This window comes from Nerophis lumbriciformis, linkage group LG10 (genome assembly GCF_033978685.3).
Source record: "Nerophis lumbriciformis linkage group LG10, RoL_Nlum_v2.1, whole genome shotgun sequence".
NCBI classification, from domain to species: domain Eukaryota; kingdom Metazoa; phylum Chordata; class Actinopteri; order Syngnathiformes; family Syngnathidae; genus Nerophis; species Nerophis lumbriciformis.
In genome coordinates, this window is record NC_084557.2 from 10543367 (window position 1) to 10559505 (window position 16139).

General features: G+C 39.0%; 1 protein-coding gene across 5 annotated transcripts in view; it reads left to right on the plus strand.

Moving 5' to 3' along the window:
• LOC133612660 (pleckstrin homology domain-containing family A member 5-like) overlaps nucleotides 1-16139 on the plus strand; it is a 237311-nt gene that overhangs the window by 166400 nt on the left and 54772 nt on the right. For all 5 annotated transcript variants that reach the window (XM_061970286.1, XM_061970282.2, XM_061970281.2 and 2 more), the window contains exons 6-9: nucleotides 859-963; nucleotides 4562-4634; nucleotides 13764-13864; nucleotides 15669-15784. In XM_061970286.1, coding sequence (XP_061826270.1) covers nucleotides 859-963; nucleotides 4562-4634; nucleotides 13764-13864; nucleotides 15669-15784 — 395 coding nt within the window. The remainder of the gene's footprint in view (nucleotides 1-858; nucleotides 964-4561; nucleotides 4635-13763; nucleotides 13865-15668; nucleotides 15785-16139) is intronic.

The window sequence follows — 16139 nt, forward strand, 5'->3', positions numbered from 1 at the left end:
GTTGTTTACTTGAGTCATATTGCAGTCTACACGTATCTCTTATGTGTGACTGCCATCATATTGCAGTCTACACATACCTCTTGTGTGTGACTGCCATCTACTGGTCGCACTTATCATTTCACCATGTACCAAATAAAATAGCTTCAAGGTCGGTAAGCACAACCAAAATTATTCCGTACATTAGGCGCACCGGGTTATAAGGCTCACTGTGGAGTTTTGAGAAAATGAAAGGATTTTAAGTGCGCCTTATAGTCCGAAAAATACGGTACTGTCTCGTTTAGCATATGACAAAAACAAACTACTGTAGTCTACAGAATCGAGGGCCCAAACAAAGAATGTGTTGGTGGCTCAGTTTTTGCTTTTTTTTTATTAAATACGACTGTAAAATAAGTCATCGTAGAGCCAAAAGGAGTTGCGAGTCCCAAATATCTATGAATTCTAATAAGACATCTTAAGTGTGGTCCCTCTCAGCTCATTGACATTTTCACCTACACAAAAATGTTCAATTAAGGTAAAATGTTGGTTTATTTGGTTCATTCATGATTTATATGTATTCCGCATTGTTTTCTGCATGGAAAACTCTAATTCTTCCCTTTAAAATGTGTATGTAGCATCTAGAATGCATGATTTAAGATTTGCATGATTTTCTCATATGGGAAAATGTATTCGGTTTTTGTACGTATCAGTCTTTGTCAGGGGGTTTTGGAGCGAAAACAAAGTAATATACTACTGTACTGCCACTGTTTAAAAAATAAAGGCAAACAGACTAACTCATGTTTTACTGTAACATTTAGAAAATGACCTCATTGTGATTTGTATCAATAAATTATTTGTTAATATATTCATTTGCATTTGTAGGCACCAAGACCTGCTAAAAAACTTCATAATTTTGGGAAGAGATCTAACTCCATTAGGAGGAATCCCGGTGCTCCAGTTATTAGGAAGAACTGGCTTTATAAGCAGGTAAGCAAAGCTGTATTTTTTATATGCACCAACGATGATCTATCTAGAAGGTTTTACATGAAACGGCAATGGATAATAACATATAATTAAAAGTGATTGGCCTTGGGTCGTGTTTTTAATTTGTTATTGCTCATTAGATGCATGTTGGAAGATGTACTGTTAAGTAATAAAACGATTCAGACACCTTAAGAGTTTTCTCTTTCCCTGCTAGAATTAAGTTCATAGTTATAAGAAGCTTATTTGATGTCATACAGGATCGGATTTCTTTGTCCGGTGTTGCTACTTTGGCAGCACAAGCACAGTTTGAATAGCAATCCTTCCATCAAGGCTCCCGCTTACAGCGGCAGGGTAAAAAGGGGATGCTTGGGGCGGCCCTTTGCCAGACAGGACTCTCAGGCTTTCTAAGTGGCAGACTCATTTAGTTTTGATTGCAGCCTCCCGGTACGTCCTTTCAGCACATGATGGCTTCCTTTGGTAGAGATGCCAGCTGCTGTTTCTTTAAGAGCTCAATCGAGGTTATGGAGATCAAGCAGAAGACATACAATTCTGCTACCAAGAATAAAAGCTGGATTTTCACTTATTTCCTTGCTTCTTTGAAACCTAGAGGCTATTGAAGTCCTGTAAGCCTTCAGTTGATTCATAGGGGACATCTAATGCCTCCCCCAGTGAGGTGACTGAAAGGCCTGCTTCTTAAATTCAGTCTGAACTGAAGTGAAGTCTGACCAACCTCATCAAGTTCATTCAAGAAACAATTTGACACCAGTTTGTTAAAAACATTGAAAAGTATTTAATTGCTGGGTTGCATATGACGTCACATCCGTTTTTCTTCTTTGCAGCTTAATTCACACGATGGTCAAGCAGCTTGAGCGTGTAACATTAAAACAAGTGAGAGTTAATGTAGAGTTTGATCAGAAAATGTCGTATTGCTGTTCTGTTCTTGGGTGTTCCAATCATTCAAATAGAGAGATAAAAAAGAGCTTTCATAGAGTCCTGAAAGAAGTGGCTCATAAAGGTAATAAACTCAGGGGAAAAACTAAAGTGTTTCAAAGGAAATGGCTCTTAAAAATACTGTGTTACCGTATTTTTCGGACTATAAGTCGCAGTTTTTTTCATAGTTTGGCCGGGGGTGCGACTTATACTCAGGAGCGACTTAATGATTAACACATTACCGTAAAATATCAAATAATATTATTTAGCTAATTCACGTAAGAGACTAGACGTATAAGATTTCATGGGATTTAGCGATTAGGAGTGACAGATTGTTTGGTAAACGTATAGCATGTTCTATATGTTATAGTTATTTGAATGACTCTTACCATAATATGTTACGTAAACATACCAGGCACGTTCTCAGTTAGTTATTTATGCCTCATATAACGTACACTTATTCAGCCTGTTGTTCACTATTCTTTATTTATTTTAAATTGCCTTTCAAATGTCTATTTTTGGTGTTGGCTTTTATCAAATACATTTCCCCCAAAAATGCGACTTATACTCCAGTGCGACTTATATATATATATATATATATATTTTCCTTCTTTATTATGCCTTTTCGGCCGGTGCGATTTATACTCCGGAGCGACTTATAGTCTGAAAAATACGGTACTTTCATAATTTTGTGGAATACAATCTGAGATCCAGCACCCCCCGCGACCCCTAAAGGGACAAGCGGTAGAAAATGGATGGATGGACAATCGGACAATGCTGTTGTCTGCAGCGATCACTTTGTCAAATTTTTGGTTGAAAATGTGATTGGTTTGAGAAAACTTTCTGTGATGCAATCAAGTTTATTCTCTATTATATTAGTGTTTGAGAGCAGAACTAAACAAAAAAAGATCGCAATAGTTTGTGTTCTTTTGTGGTTGCTATGCCTAAATATAACTACAAAGACCTGGTTGTGCAAATAAACAAACATAATGTTAATAAATCGAATGTTGGTCCAATCCACCATATTTTTATTGTCGATTTTCTTAACCAATATTAAAAGATTTGTTGTTGTTGTGCAGGAAAGCCAAGTGCTTTATTATATACAGATGACCACATTATAACATATTTAGTGATATTTGTTAGCATCAAGAAAATGTCATTAATCGTATTAATAATCTTCATGAATAAATCTCTCTTAGGCTCAACAGCATGAACAACGTGAATCTTGATATTGTTCGCAAACATTGCTGAACAACAGGGACATCTATAGCTAAATGAGACAAAATATGAATTTCACACCATAAAAACAACTTCAGACATGAATTGTAGATGCGACTAATGTTAGTAGCAGGAAATCAACTGCAAACAAACTTTTCCTTTTTCTCATTAGAGTCACGATCACAGGAGCACGGCACTCGTTATGTCAATCAAATACTTTACTTAGTGAAGCACAAATAAGTCCAAAACTGTCTTTTATGGATTAATGTTTAATTTGTGGACCCCTTAGATGTAAAACATGATGTGCCTCCAATCTTTTCTTCTCTAAATACAGTCAGTGTCAAATAAAGTGAGGTTGTAGCGAACAGTAACGTCTTGGTGATGATAAATTCTTAAAATATATATTTTTCTTAAGAGTGTAAAAATCCACTCCATCCCATTTTAAGTATTTTTTTCATGATTGCTTATTTTTTTGCCTCTAAACCTTTCAAAATATGCCCAAATCTGCACTTATTCAGGTTGATAAACAGTAACCTAATGGGGCTCTAGACCAGTGGTTCTCAATTAGGGGTACGCGTACCCCTGGGGGTACTTGAAGGTGTGCCAAGGGGTACGTGAGATTTTTTTTAAATATTCTAAAAATAGCAACAATTCAAAAATCCTTTATAAATATATTTATTGAATAATACTTCAACAAAATATGAATGTAAGTTCATAAACTGAACATCAAATCAAGTAGGCTATTCCATTCATTACAATGCAACAATGCAATATTCAGTGTTGACAGCTAGATTTTTTGTGGACATGTTCCATAAATATTGATGTTAAAGATTTCTTTTTTTGTGAAGAAAGGTTTAGAATTAAGTTCATGAATCCAGATGGATCTCTATTACAATCCCCAAAGAGGGCACTTTAAGTTGATGATTACTTCTATGTGTAGAAATCTTTATTTATAATTGAATCACTTGTTTATTTTTCAACAAGTTTTTAGTTATTTGTATATCTTTTTTTCCAAATAGTTCAAGAAAGACCACTACAAATGAGCAATATTTTGCACTGTTATACAATTTAATAAATCAGAAATTGATGACATAGTGCTGTATTTTACTTCTTTATCTCTTTTTTTCAACCAAAAATGCTTTGCTCTGATTAGGGGGTACTTGAATTAAAACAAATTTCACAGGGGGTACATCACTGAAAATAGGTTGAGAACCACTGCTCTAGACCAACAGCTGAAACCTAGAAGTGCCCGGATGTGCCTCTCGGTCAAGTGATTGCAACCCAGCTATAATGAAACCTTTCTGCAGGGTTGCCAATAATTACCAGAAACCGAGCAAAGTTCGGGTTCTTTCTTTCAGTTTAGCCCACTAATAAATGCACTAAATATGTTCGATAAACATTTCTTCTTCTTTGCAAACCAATGGTGTGCCCGGTCTTTCTGGTGTCTTCACAGGATAGTACAGGGATGAAATTGTGGAAGAAGCGCTGGTTTGTGCTGTCTGATTTGTGCCTCTTCTATTACAGAGGTGAGTCATCTTCAACAAGACTGTTTTATTTGTAACGTTTTGCTTTTCAGAGCCCCAAGCCATTCTTTTGGTTACTTTCATAGAGCTGAAATCAAGTCCCTCTGGTAAGGAGCCTGTAGGTACAAGACTTTAAGACATGGTTGAAATCGCTGTGTAAGAAACCTGGATAGAATTAGTGCTTGCAAACATCCCTTTAAAAAAGAACCCTAGCCAGAAAATGGGTTTCACTCTCACTGAATTCAGTAAACAAGTATCCAGGAATCAGTCTGGCCCCTTCCACCCGGTTTCACTATCTTAAACCCAAGAATCGAATTTCTCTTGATGGCATTAACAAACGCTTGTCTTTTCACAGTATTCCAAAAAGCATTGGTAACTATCGCTTGTGTGCGTACACATTTAGGAATATTACTTTTAACTTAAATCAACATAAGCACCATAAGACTTAATCTACTATTCACCTTACCCATTTCTTGTCGATGAATAATTAATGGGGCTTAAACAACAATGTGTTGAGGTAAAATGGATTTATTCCTTTGAAGCTGACCATGTCACCATCATCAATCCTTTTGCCACCGTTTACACTGCACACCAGACCTAACAGTGGTTAGAGTGTCCGGCCTGACATCGTCAGGTTGTGAGTTCAAACCCCGGCCGAGTCATACCAAAGACTATACAAATGGGACCCATTACCTCCCTGCTTGGCACTCAGCATCAAGGATTGGAATTGGGGTATAAATCACCATAAATGATTCCCGGGCACGGCCACCGCTGCTGCTCACTACTCCCCTCACCTCCCAGGGGGTGATCAAGGGTAATGGGTCAAATGCAGAGAATAATCTCGCCACACCTAGTGTGTGTGTGAAAATTATTGGTACTTTAACTTTTTAACTAATACAGATCCCAGATCTAAACGCTCAAAAGTGCTTCAAATCTGTTCTTTTCACATCAGATTCGGCCACATCAGGAGGTAATCCCAATCTGATTGGAATCTGATCTTTTCAAATGTGATTTCAGTCTAAAAGGAAATGCGACCCGAATGCGACTTTTTTTCTCCTATCATCTCTGGGCGAGCTACGTCATTTGTGTACGGGGTAAAAGATGCATCTCGCCAGCAGAAGTGAATACTTAATCACATCCGGTTTTGATGAGCAGGGTTTTTTTCTGCGGCCGAGTTTCGGTGCATCCCTAGTCAATAGTGCAAAAATATGGTAAATGGTAAATGGGTTATACTTGTATAGCGCTTTTCTACCTTTAATGTACTCAAAGCGCTTTGACACTATTTCCACATTCACCCATTCACACACTGATGGCGGGAGCTGCCATGCAAGGCCCTAAACACGACCCATCAGGAGCAAGGGTGAAGTGTCTTGCTCAAGGACACAACGGACGTGACAAAGTTGGTAGAAGGTGGGGATTGAACCAGGAACCCTCAGGTTGCTGGCACGGCCACTCTCCCAACAGCGCCACGCCGTCCCAATAAATAATAATAATAGGTTATATGTAATAAATATTAGAGATGTCGGCAGGCCGATATTATCGGCCGATTAATGCTTTAAAATGTAATATCCGAAATTATCAGTATCGTTTTCTTTTTTGTCTTTTTTTCTTTTTTTTCTTTTTTATTAAATCAACATAGAAAACACAAGATACACTTACAATTAGTGCACCAACCCAAAAAACCTCCCTCCCCCATTTACACTCATTCACACTCATTCACACAAAAGGGTTGTTTCTTTCTGTTTTTAATATTCTGGTTCCTACATTATATATCAATATATATCAATACAGTCTGCAAGGGATAAAGTCCGTAAGCACACATGATTGTGCGTGCTGTTTGTCCACTAATATTACTAACCTTTGACAGTTAATTTTATTAATTTTCATTATTTACTAGTTTCTATGTAACTGTTTTTATATTGTTTTACTTTCTTTTTTATTCAAGAAAATGTTTTTAATTTATTCATCTTAATTTATTTTATTAATTTTTTAAAAATGACCTTATCTTCACCATACCTGGTTGTCCAAATTAGGCATAATAATGTGTTAATTCCACGACTGTATATATTGGTATCGGTTGATATCGGTATCGGTAATTAAGAGTTGGACAATATCGGAATATCGGATATCGGCAAAAAAGCCATTATCGGACATCCCTAATAAATATAATACATATTTTGATTCCAAAGAAATAGCGATTGTTGAAGGACCAGAATTGACGCTGTGGCGTATTTGCTTACATGTTACGTACAAGGGATGCAACGGTAAACCGCGGTAAAATTCCAGACGGTTTGTAATACCGTTGAATTTTTTTATTATCAAAAATGTATCATTATTAATGCATCTTAGGCAACACTGCTTACTTCCTGGAAACAGAAGCGCCGCATACGCATCAGCTCTGTTTGGCTCAAGAAAACATATCAGAAAGCAACTACACGGGCTTTGCTCTGGAGATGTTCCCTCCGAGTAAACGGAGCCGAACGGTTCGTTTCACTTTATTTCCCACGCTTCACTTCCGCAGCGTAGAGTCTCAGCGTGCGTTTAAGAGCGCTCTGCTGTTATTAGATGGCAACAGGTGTGGACAAAATTGGAGACATAAGCATTTGTCCCACGCTAAAAATATTTAAGGTTTCTTTCATTTCCTCAACACAGTGTCCCTCTCTCACCTGCCGTGACTGAGAGTTAATATAACAGAATTGTTACAAAATTACAATAAATAAAAACTATTTACCCTGTTATTTTTAACAAATACTAATATAGTGGTACCTCGGTTTTAGACAGAATTGTTTACCAACATTTTTGTAAACCGTCTTGATTAACGCCAGCCAAATGTATCTTTCTACGGAATTGAGGGCCCATACAAAAATACCCTGTATTTGTGAATCAGTCATTCTGTCATTCTTTTTAATACGACTGCAAAATAACCCACCATCGAGCATAGAAGTTGCACTCATTTCATTTGTCCTATGTTTGTTTAATGATTTTCTGGTTTCACCTTGTTTTATGAATGTGAAACTATAGTTACTAAATAATAATAATAATAATAATTTTAAAAAAAAATATATATATATATATATATATGTATATATATAAATATATATGTATATATATAAATATATATGTATATGTATGTATGTATATGCTGTATATATTTATGTATACTGTATATGTATGTATATATATATATATATATATATGTATGTATGTATGTATATATATATATATATATATGTATGTATGTATGTATAAATGTTATGTATGGGTGTCTGAGACAGATTAATTTGATTTACAATATTTGTTATGGGAAAAATGTATTCTGTTTTTGTCAGAACTTTTGGAAGTGAGTACTAATGAAAACATAGCACCACTGTAGTATTAAGGCTTGCTTTGCTATAAGGGTTGTTTCATTAATTTATATGAATCAGGCCTTTTCATTAATCAACTGGAAAAAGTGAGTACTTCTCAAATGGACACTTGGATTCTTTATATTTTATCGCGGAACTTCCCTATCGAAAAACAAATTATTAGTTAGAATTAGTGATGCTGTCAAGTATCCAAACAACGAATACAGAGAAAGCCCTATCCCAGTGATGCTGATTCTGCTCGCTCAATTATTGCAGACCCATTCATTCTACTGATCAGGATGACATCAAGTCTGTGTTGTTTCCCATGTCTGACAATCCTGTTGCCTTCTTTCCGCCCACTGACCAACAAAAGCCACAGGCAGAAACTGCGGCTCCAAAGGATTTACTCAGATGAGCATGTTGAGAAATTGTATCCATCAGCAGATATCGGATAGAGTGGTCATGAGCTCTCCTCCCCATCAAAACCAAAACAACTGCTCTCTGTTGTGATTATCCGACAACTGGACTGCACTCAGGCTCTCTCGGTCTTAACTTAGAGCCAGTAAATGTCTGAGTTGCTACGTGGTTTTTGGAAAATACAGGTTTAGAGGTAGTTGGAGAAGGTCTGATGTTGTCAAATAAACCCATTCCGCAGAAGGTTGTCATCACTCTTAACATTTCTGCGAGGTTGCCTTTAACCACCATAAATGCCAAGCCGAGTTCATGTTCCACTCTTTTACAAAATATTTGTTCTTTCATGGTGAAACTTGCTGCTTCCTGTCCCCCCAAAAAAATAAAAAATTCTGAGCCAGGCAGCACACTTAAGACGTTCACATCATTGGATGCGCTGAATATGTGTTTTGTTGTCTTGCACACTGTCTGGTGTGTGCAGCAGATTGCAGGCATCAAGATGGGAGGTTGAGTTATTTTGTTAAAACGCTGAGCTCAATGTGCAATCCCCCATGTGGCGAGTGCTTTATTGTTAATGTGGAGCCGCGTCTGCAAACTTAATGAGGATTAGAGCGGCATAGGACTTGGAATCAATGCTCATCTTTGCCATTAACTGCACTGTGTAACTGCATGCACATATGTTTTGTTTTTTTTACTAAGTTTGTATTTCTTTAAAAAGTTTTGTTAACACTCACAGAGGACCTATGATGAATTTGGTCTTTTCTGACTTAAAATTGTTGTGGAATATTTGTGTTCATGCCAAAGCGTCAAATCATAAGGTTCATGCAGTATTGTATGATGGGGTTATGCAGTCTGGCTACGTTGTTACATCACAGCGAGTTGGATGTACTTATTTTTGACAATGTCAAACAGCCCTTCCCCCTCTTTCACACTCCGAAAACCCCCACAAAGGTTTCATAAAGTATTGTTTTCGTCTAATCTTGGCATGCGCATAATACATACTTGCCAACCTTGAGACCTCCGATTTCGGGGGGAGGGGGGTGGGACGGGGGCGTTGTTGGGGGCGTGGCCAAAAGGGGAGGAGTATATTTACAGCTAGAATTCACCAAGTCAAGTATTTCATATATATATGTTTATTTTGTTATATATATATATATATATATATATATATATATATATATATATATATATATATATATATATATATATATATATAAAATAAATACTTGGATTTCAGTGTTCATTTATTTACACATATACACACACATAACACTCATCTACTCATTGTTGAGTTAAGGGTTGAATTGTCCATCCTTGTTCTATTCTCTGTCACTATTTTTCGAACCATGCTGAACACCCTCTCTGATGATGCATTGCTGTGTGGCACGCACAAAAGTGCTTTCATCAAATGCACTAGATGGCAGTATTGTCCTGTTTAAGAGTGTCACAATATTGCTCTTTACGGCAGACCAACTGCTTTACGGTATACAAAAACGTGACTGCTGTTGTTGTGTGTTGTTGCCGCGCTGGGAGGACGTTAATGAAACTGCCTAACAATAAACCCACATAAGAAACCAAGAACTCGCCCTCCATCATTCTACAGTTATGTTACAGGCACTGTTCCCCTAGCATTCAAGAAAGCGGTTATTCATCCTCTGCTCAAAAGACCTAACCTTGATCCTGACCTCATGGTAAACTACCGACCGGTGTCCCACCTTCCCTTTATTTCGAAAATCCTCGAAAAAATTGTCGCACAGCAGCTAAATGAACACTTAGTGTCTAACAATCTCTGTGAACCTTTTCAATCCGGTTTCAGGGCAAATCACTCTACGGAGACAGCCCTCGCAAAAATGACTAATGATCTACTGCTGACGATGGATTCTGATGCGTCATCTATGTTGCTGCTTCTTGATCTTAGCGCTGCTTTCGATACCGTCGATCATAATATTTTATTAGAGCGTATCAAAACACGTATTGGTATGTCAGACTTAGCCTTGTCGTGGTTTAACTCTTATCTTACTGACAGGATGCAATGCGTCTCCCATAATAATGTGACCTCTGACTATGTTAAGGTAACGTGCGGAGTTCCTCAGGGTTCGGTTCTTGGCCCTGCACTCTTTAGTATTTACATGCTGCCGCTAGGCGACATCATACGCAAATACGGTGTTAGCTTTCATTGCTATGCTGATGACACCCAACTCTACATGCCCCTAAGGCTGACCAACACGCCGGATTGTAGTCAGCTGGAGGCGTGTCTTAATGAAATTAAACATTGGATGTCCGCTAACTTCTTGCAACTCAACGCCAAGAAAACGGAAATGCTGATTATCGGTCCTGCTAAACACCGACATTTATTTAATAATACCACCTTAACATTTGACAACCAAACAATTACACAAGGCGAATCAGTAAAGAATCTGGGTATTATCTTCGACCCAACTCTCTCGTTTGAATCACACATTAAGAGTGTTACTAAAACTTCTTTCATCTCCGTAATATCGCTAAAATTCGTTCTATTTTATCCACTAGCGACGCTGAGATCATTATTCATGCGTTCGTTACGTCTCGTCTCGACTACTGTAACGTATTATTTTCGGGTCTCCCTATGTCTAGCATTAAAAAATTACAGTTGGTACAAAATGCGGCTGCTAGACTTTTGACAAGAACAAGAAAGTTTGATCATATTACGCCTATACTGGCTCACCTGCACTGGCTTCCTGTGCACTTAAGAAGTGACTTTAAGGTTTTACTACTTACGTATAAAATACTACACGGTCTAGCTCCGTCCTATCTTGTCGATTGTATTGTACCATATGTCCCGGCAAGAAATCTGCGTTCAAAGAACTCCGGCTTATTAGTGATTCCCAGAGCCCAAAAAAAGTCTGCGGGCTATAGAGCGTTTTCTATTGGGGCTCCAGTACTATGGAATGCCCTCCCGGTAACAATTAGAGATGCTACCTCAGTAGAAGCATTTAAGTCCCATCTTAAAACTCATTTGTATACTCTAGCCTTTAAATAGCCCCCCTGTTGGACCAGTTGATCTGCCGTTTCTTTTCTTTTCTCCTCTGCTCCCCTTTTCCTTGAGGGGGGGGGGGGCACAGGTCCGGTGGCCATGGATGAAGTGCTGGCTGTCCAGAGTCGGGACCCGGGGTGGACCGCTCGCCTGTGCATCGGCTGGGAACATCTCTACGCTGCTGACCCGTCTCCGCTCGGGATGGTGTCCTGCTGGCCCCACTATGGACTGGACTCTTACTATTATGTTGGATCCACTATGGACTGGACTCTCACAATATTATGTCAGACCCACTCGACATCCATTGCTTTCGGTCTCCCCTAGAGGGGGGGGGTTACCCACATATGCGGTCCTCTCCAAGGTTTCTCATAGTCATTCACATCGACGTCCCACTGGGGTGAGTTTTTCCTTGCCCGTATGTGGGCTTTGTACCGAGGATGTCGTTGTGGCTTGTGCAGCCCTTTGAGACACTTGTGATTTAGGGCTATATAAATAAAGATTGATTGATTGATTGATTGATTATAACGTGATTGGGCAGGTATGCTGTTTATATTGTGGGTTAGCGGACTCAGGTCCTCATGGACTCAGATCCTCATGGACCTGAGTCCGCCTGAATTTCGGGAGATTTTCGGGAGAAAATTTGTCCCGGGAGGTTTTCGGGAGAGGCGCTGAATTTCGGGAGTCTCCCGGAAAATCCGGGAGGGTTGGCAAGCATGGCATAATACAGCCAGTGTGCTACATGCAATGACATAAATGCTGCAAAATTAAGCAGCTGTTTTTTGCCGCTCTAAAACGATTGGCAAGTGTGCAGGTGTAACTACTGTTCTGACCAGGGGAATCTATACGTTTTGGAAGTTTATTTTCGACCGTGTTGTGGTGACGACTTCAAGACATATATTTAAACAGTGTACCATATTTTTCAGACTATAAGGCGCACTTAAAATCCTTTAATTTTCTCAAAAATCGACAGTGCGCCTTATAACCCGGTGCGCTTGATGTACGGATTCATTCTGGTTGTGCTTACCGACCTTGAAGCAATTTTATTTGGTACATGGTATAAGTGTGACCAGTCGATGGTAGTCACACATAAGAGATACGTGTAGACTGCAAGATGACGCCAGTAAACAACACCAAAACTTTAAATGTTCCATTGAAAATAAAGAACATTAAAAATAAAAAAAATCTGTCAAAATGTTTTAGTATGACTTTCAAGCCGCACCGCTGGATGGATTGTCGGCCGTATTACTATTATTATGGTGTGTGTATAAGGACCGCAAAATGGCACTCATTAGCAGACATATTATCTGCCGTTTTGTTTCACAATATTATGCAAAACCAACTTTTCTTACCTGCTGATCTGTATTTGCTATCTGCATAAGTCCTGAAAATTTGCGTACGTCCGCCACTGTAGTCCGTGCTGATGCCGTAGTCGATAAGCTTCTTCTTTTTCTCTACCTTCTTGTTATGGGACATTCATCCTCTGCTGTTGCCATTTCTAATATAAAGTAGCGTAAAGTTCTAATTTATAGCTCGCAATGGAAGCGCTAAAAAACTACCAGTGTAGTGAGTTTACATTATTCACCCAAGGAACTTTAGATCTTAGAGAGTTCCGGTCGGACGGTTTTTCACGGGACACATTTCCGACACTGCACTAGTGATCCATGGATGAGAAGATGCTGCTCCGTTACTGATTGAAGTAAAGTCTGAATGTCATTAAAACAGTTAGCTCCATCTTTTGACACTTCTTCCACTCCCGTCCTTGCACGCTACACCGCTACAACAAAGATGACGGGGAGAAGACGCTGCCAAAGGTGAACCACGTAAATAAAACCGCCCACAAAACGGCGCATCCTGAAGCGACTGTCAGAAAGCGACTTGAAGATGATCTGTAAAACATCATCGATGCAACATTTTGACCAAAGAACCACCATTACATGTTATGTAGACCACAAGGAAATGTTTTTAATATAGTAAAAAATCATAATATGACCCCTTTAATGCGCCTTATAATCCGATGCACCTTTTATATGAAAAAGAACCTGAATAGACCCGCTCATCGGCAGTGCGCCTTATACTCCAGTGCGCCCTATGATCCGAAAAATACGGTATGTTTTTAAAAGATACTTCATGGTTTTATTTGCTATCAGGAAACATCTACAGACTCAAACATTTTGCAGACAGACTGAAAAAGCAGGTTATAAATGTGACTTTGGAACAAAATGTATGCCAAAGCATAGCCAATACATATTTTCTAGACCACAATGAAGTGTTTTAAATGTACATTAAAATGATAATTGCACCCCTTTAAACAACACACATACAACTCTTCTGCTGTAATGTTTAAACACAATTTTTGTGTTGCAGATGAAAAAGAGGAGGGGATCCTTGGCAGCATCCTCCTACCAAGCTTTCATATATCCATGCTGTCTGTGGATGATCACATCAACAGGAAGTATGCCTTCAAGGTCAGTGCTTTCACTGTCAAACATTTCAGGGATGAGTGCTGAGGAGAACTACCATTTATACAGCGAAGCAAATGGAAGCAGACCTTTAATGCGGTCACAGATACTCAGAACGTAGTAATCAAAGTCATGTGATGATCGGGAAAGCCCTGAGTTACATGGAAGCAGTCATATTTCAAGAGCTCACAGTTTGGATTCTGGGTTCTTCATAAACTTGAGAGTCAACGAGTTCTCCTGCCAAGCACAACCAAACACAGACACCAAGGAGTCTGTCGATGGGCTCCAACCACACTTCTTTTTTAACCTTGCCACATGCTTTAAGAGGCAGTTGGGGTAACAAGGGGAATACAAGAGCAGATCAGGGCAGGACTTCTTGAATGCACATTATTCGTTCTAAATTCTCTGCATCATGTTGTTAGACACTGTGGTAGTGGCGCTTTATTCTGGAAGCGGAGAATAGGGATATTAAGGTTGTTCACTAACTGTTCTCTTTCTCTCTTGCTCTGCTGGCTGCGAGGCATTAGACCAGCCGCGCTGCAATGTGATTCACAGCATGGTAAGTGTAGGTTGATTTACAGCTGTAATACCGTATTTTTCGGACTATTAAAATCCTTTAATTTTCTCAAAAATCGACAGTGCGCCTTATAACCCGGTGTGCCTAATGTACGGAATAATTCTGGTTGTGGATGCCGACCTCGAAGCTATTTTAATTGGTACATGGTGTAATGACAAGTGTGACCATTAGATGGTAGTCACGCATAAGAGATACGTGTAGACTGCAAGATGACGCCAGTAACCAACACCACAACTTTAAATGTTCCATTGAGAATAAAGAACATTACACACGGCGCTCAAATATCTGTCAAAATGATTTAGTACGACTTTGGTAAGCTATGAAGCCGCACCGCTTGATGGATTGTCAACATACGACTATTATTATGGTGTGTGTATAAGGACTGCAAAATGGCACCCATTTGTAGACATATTAACTGCCGTTTTGTTTTGCAATATTATGCAAAACCAACTTTTGTTACCTTCTGGCACCTGCTGATGTGTATTTGGGATCTGCATAAGTCCTGAAAATTTGTGCGCAGCCGCCATTGTAGTCAGCGTAGTCAACAATCGTCTTCTTTTTCTCCAATCTTCTTGTTACGGGACATTCATCCTCCACTGTTAACATTTCTAATATGAAGTAGCGTAGAGTTCTTACTTATAAGGTCACGGATGAGGAGATGCTGCTCCGTTATTTATTGAAGTAAAGTCTGGATGTCATTCAAACAGTTAGCTCCATCTTTTGACACTTCTTCCACTCCCGTCCTTGCACGCTACACCGCAACAACAAAGATGACGGGGAGAAGACGCCGTCGAAGGTGAGCCACGTAAATAAGACCGCCCACTAAACGGCGCATCCTGAAGCGGCTGTCAGAAAGCAACTTGAAGATGATCTGTAAAACATCATTTATGCAGCATTTTGACCAAGGAACCACCATTACATGTTATGTAGACCACAAGGAAGTGTTTTACATTTAGAAAAAAAAATCATAATAAGACCCCTTTAATGCGCCTTATAATCCGGTGCACCTTTTGTATGAAAATATACCTGACTAGACCCGCTCATCGGCAGTGTGCCTTTTAATCCGGCGTGTCCTATGGTCCGGAAAATACGGTATATTCTCACCACCATTTCTCTTCATATTTGCGTAATGGGAGGACTGATGTAGCCTGTTTAAGCCATTATTTGAATTAGCTGTTAATTAAAATGACACGTCTTCTCTCTCTTTCAGACACTTGTTCATTGTCATGACAGGCGACACATCCCAACATGCGAACATACTACTTTTGCACTGACGAAGCCAAAGAGATGGAGTCCTGGATGAAAGTGATGACGGATGCAGCTCTCGTCCACTCAGAGCCCGTCAAAAGGTTTGAAGACGTACTAATGTACTCTAGTCATTAAGAGCCATTCCGCTGTATCGGTGCCATTTGTGCACAGAGGAAATGGAATGTACAAAATGTACTTTCCAGGAAGCAAAGCATCCTGCACATTGATCTGACTTCATATATAAAATACATTTTAAAAGTTTTTTTAAACTCCCTTCAACACTGGAAAAATTACAACATTTTGCCTTGTCCTGCTTCCTGACAGTATGAGACTTTAATGTGAAATAGGATTATTTAAAGGGGGCCTCTTATTCAAAGCCACATTTTGTTACCTATTGGTATTTGGGATCTTCCTAAAATCAAACCATGGAAGCATGGTGGAGATATTTCTAAAACA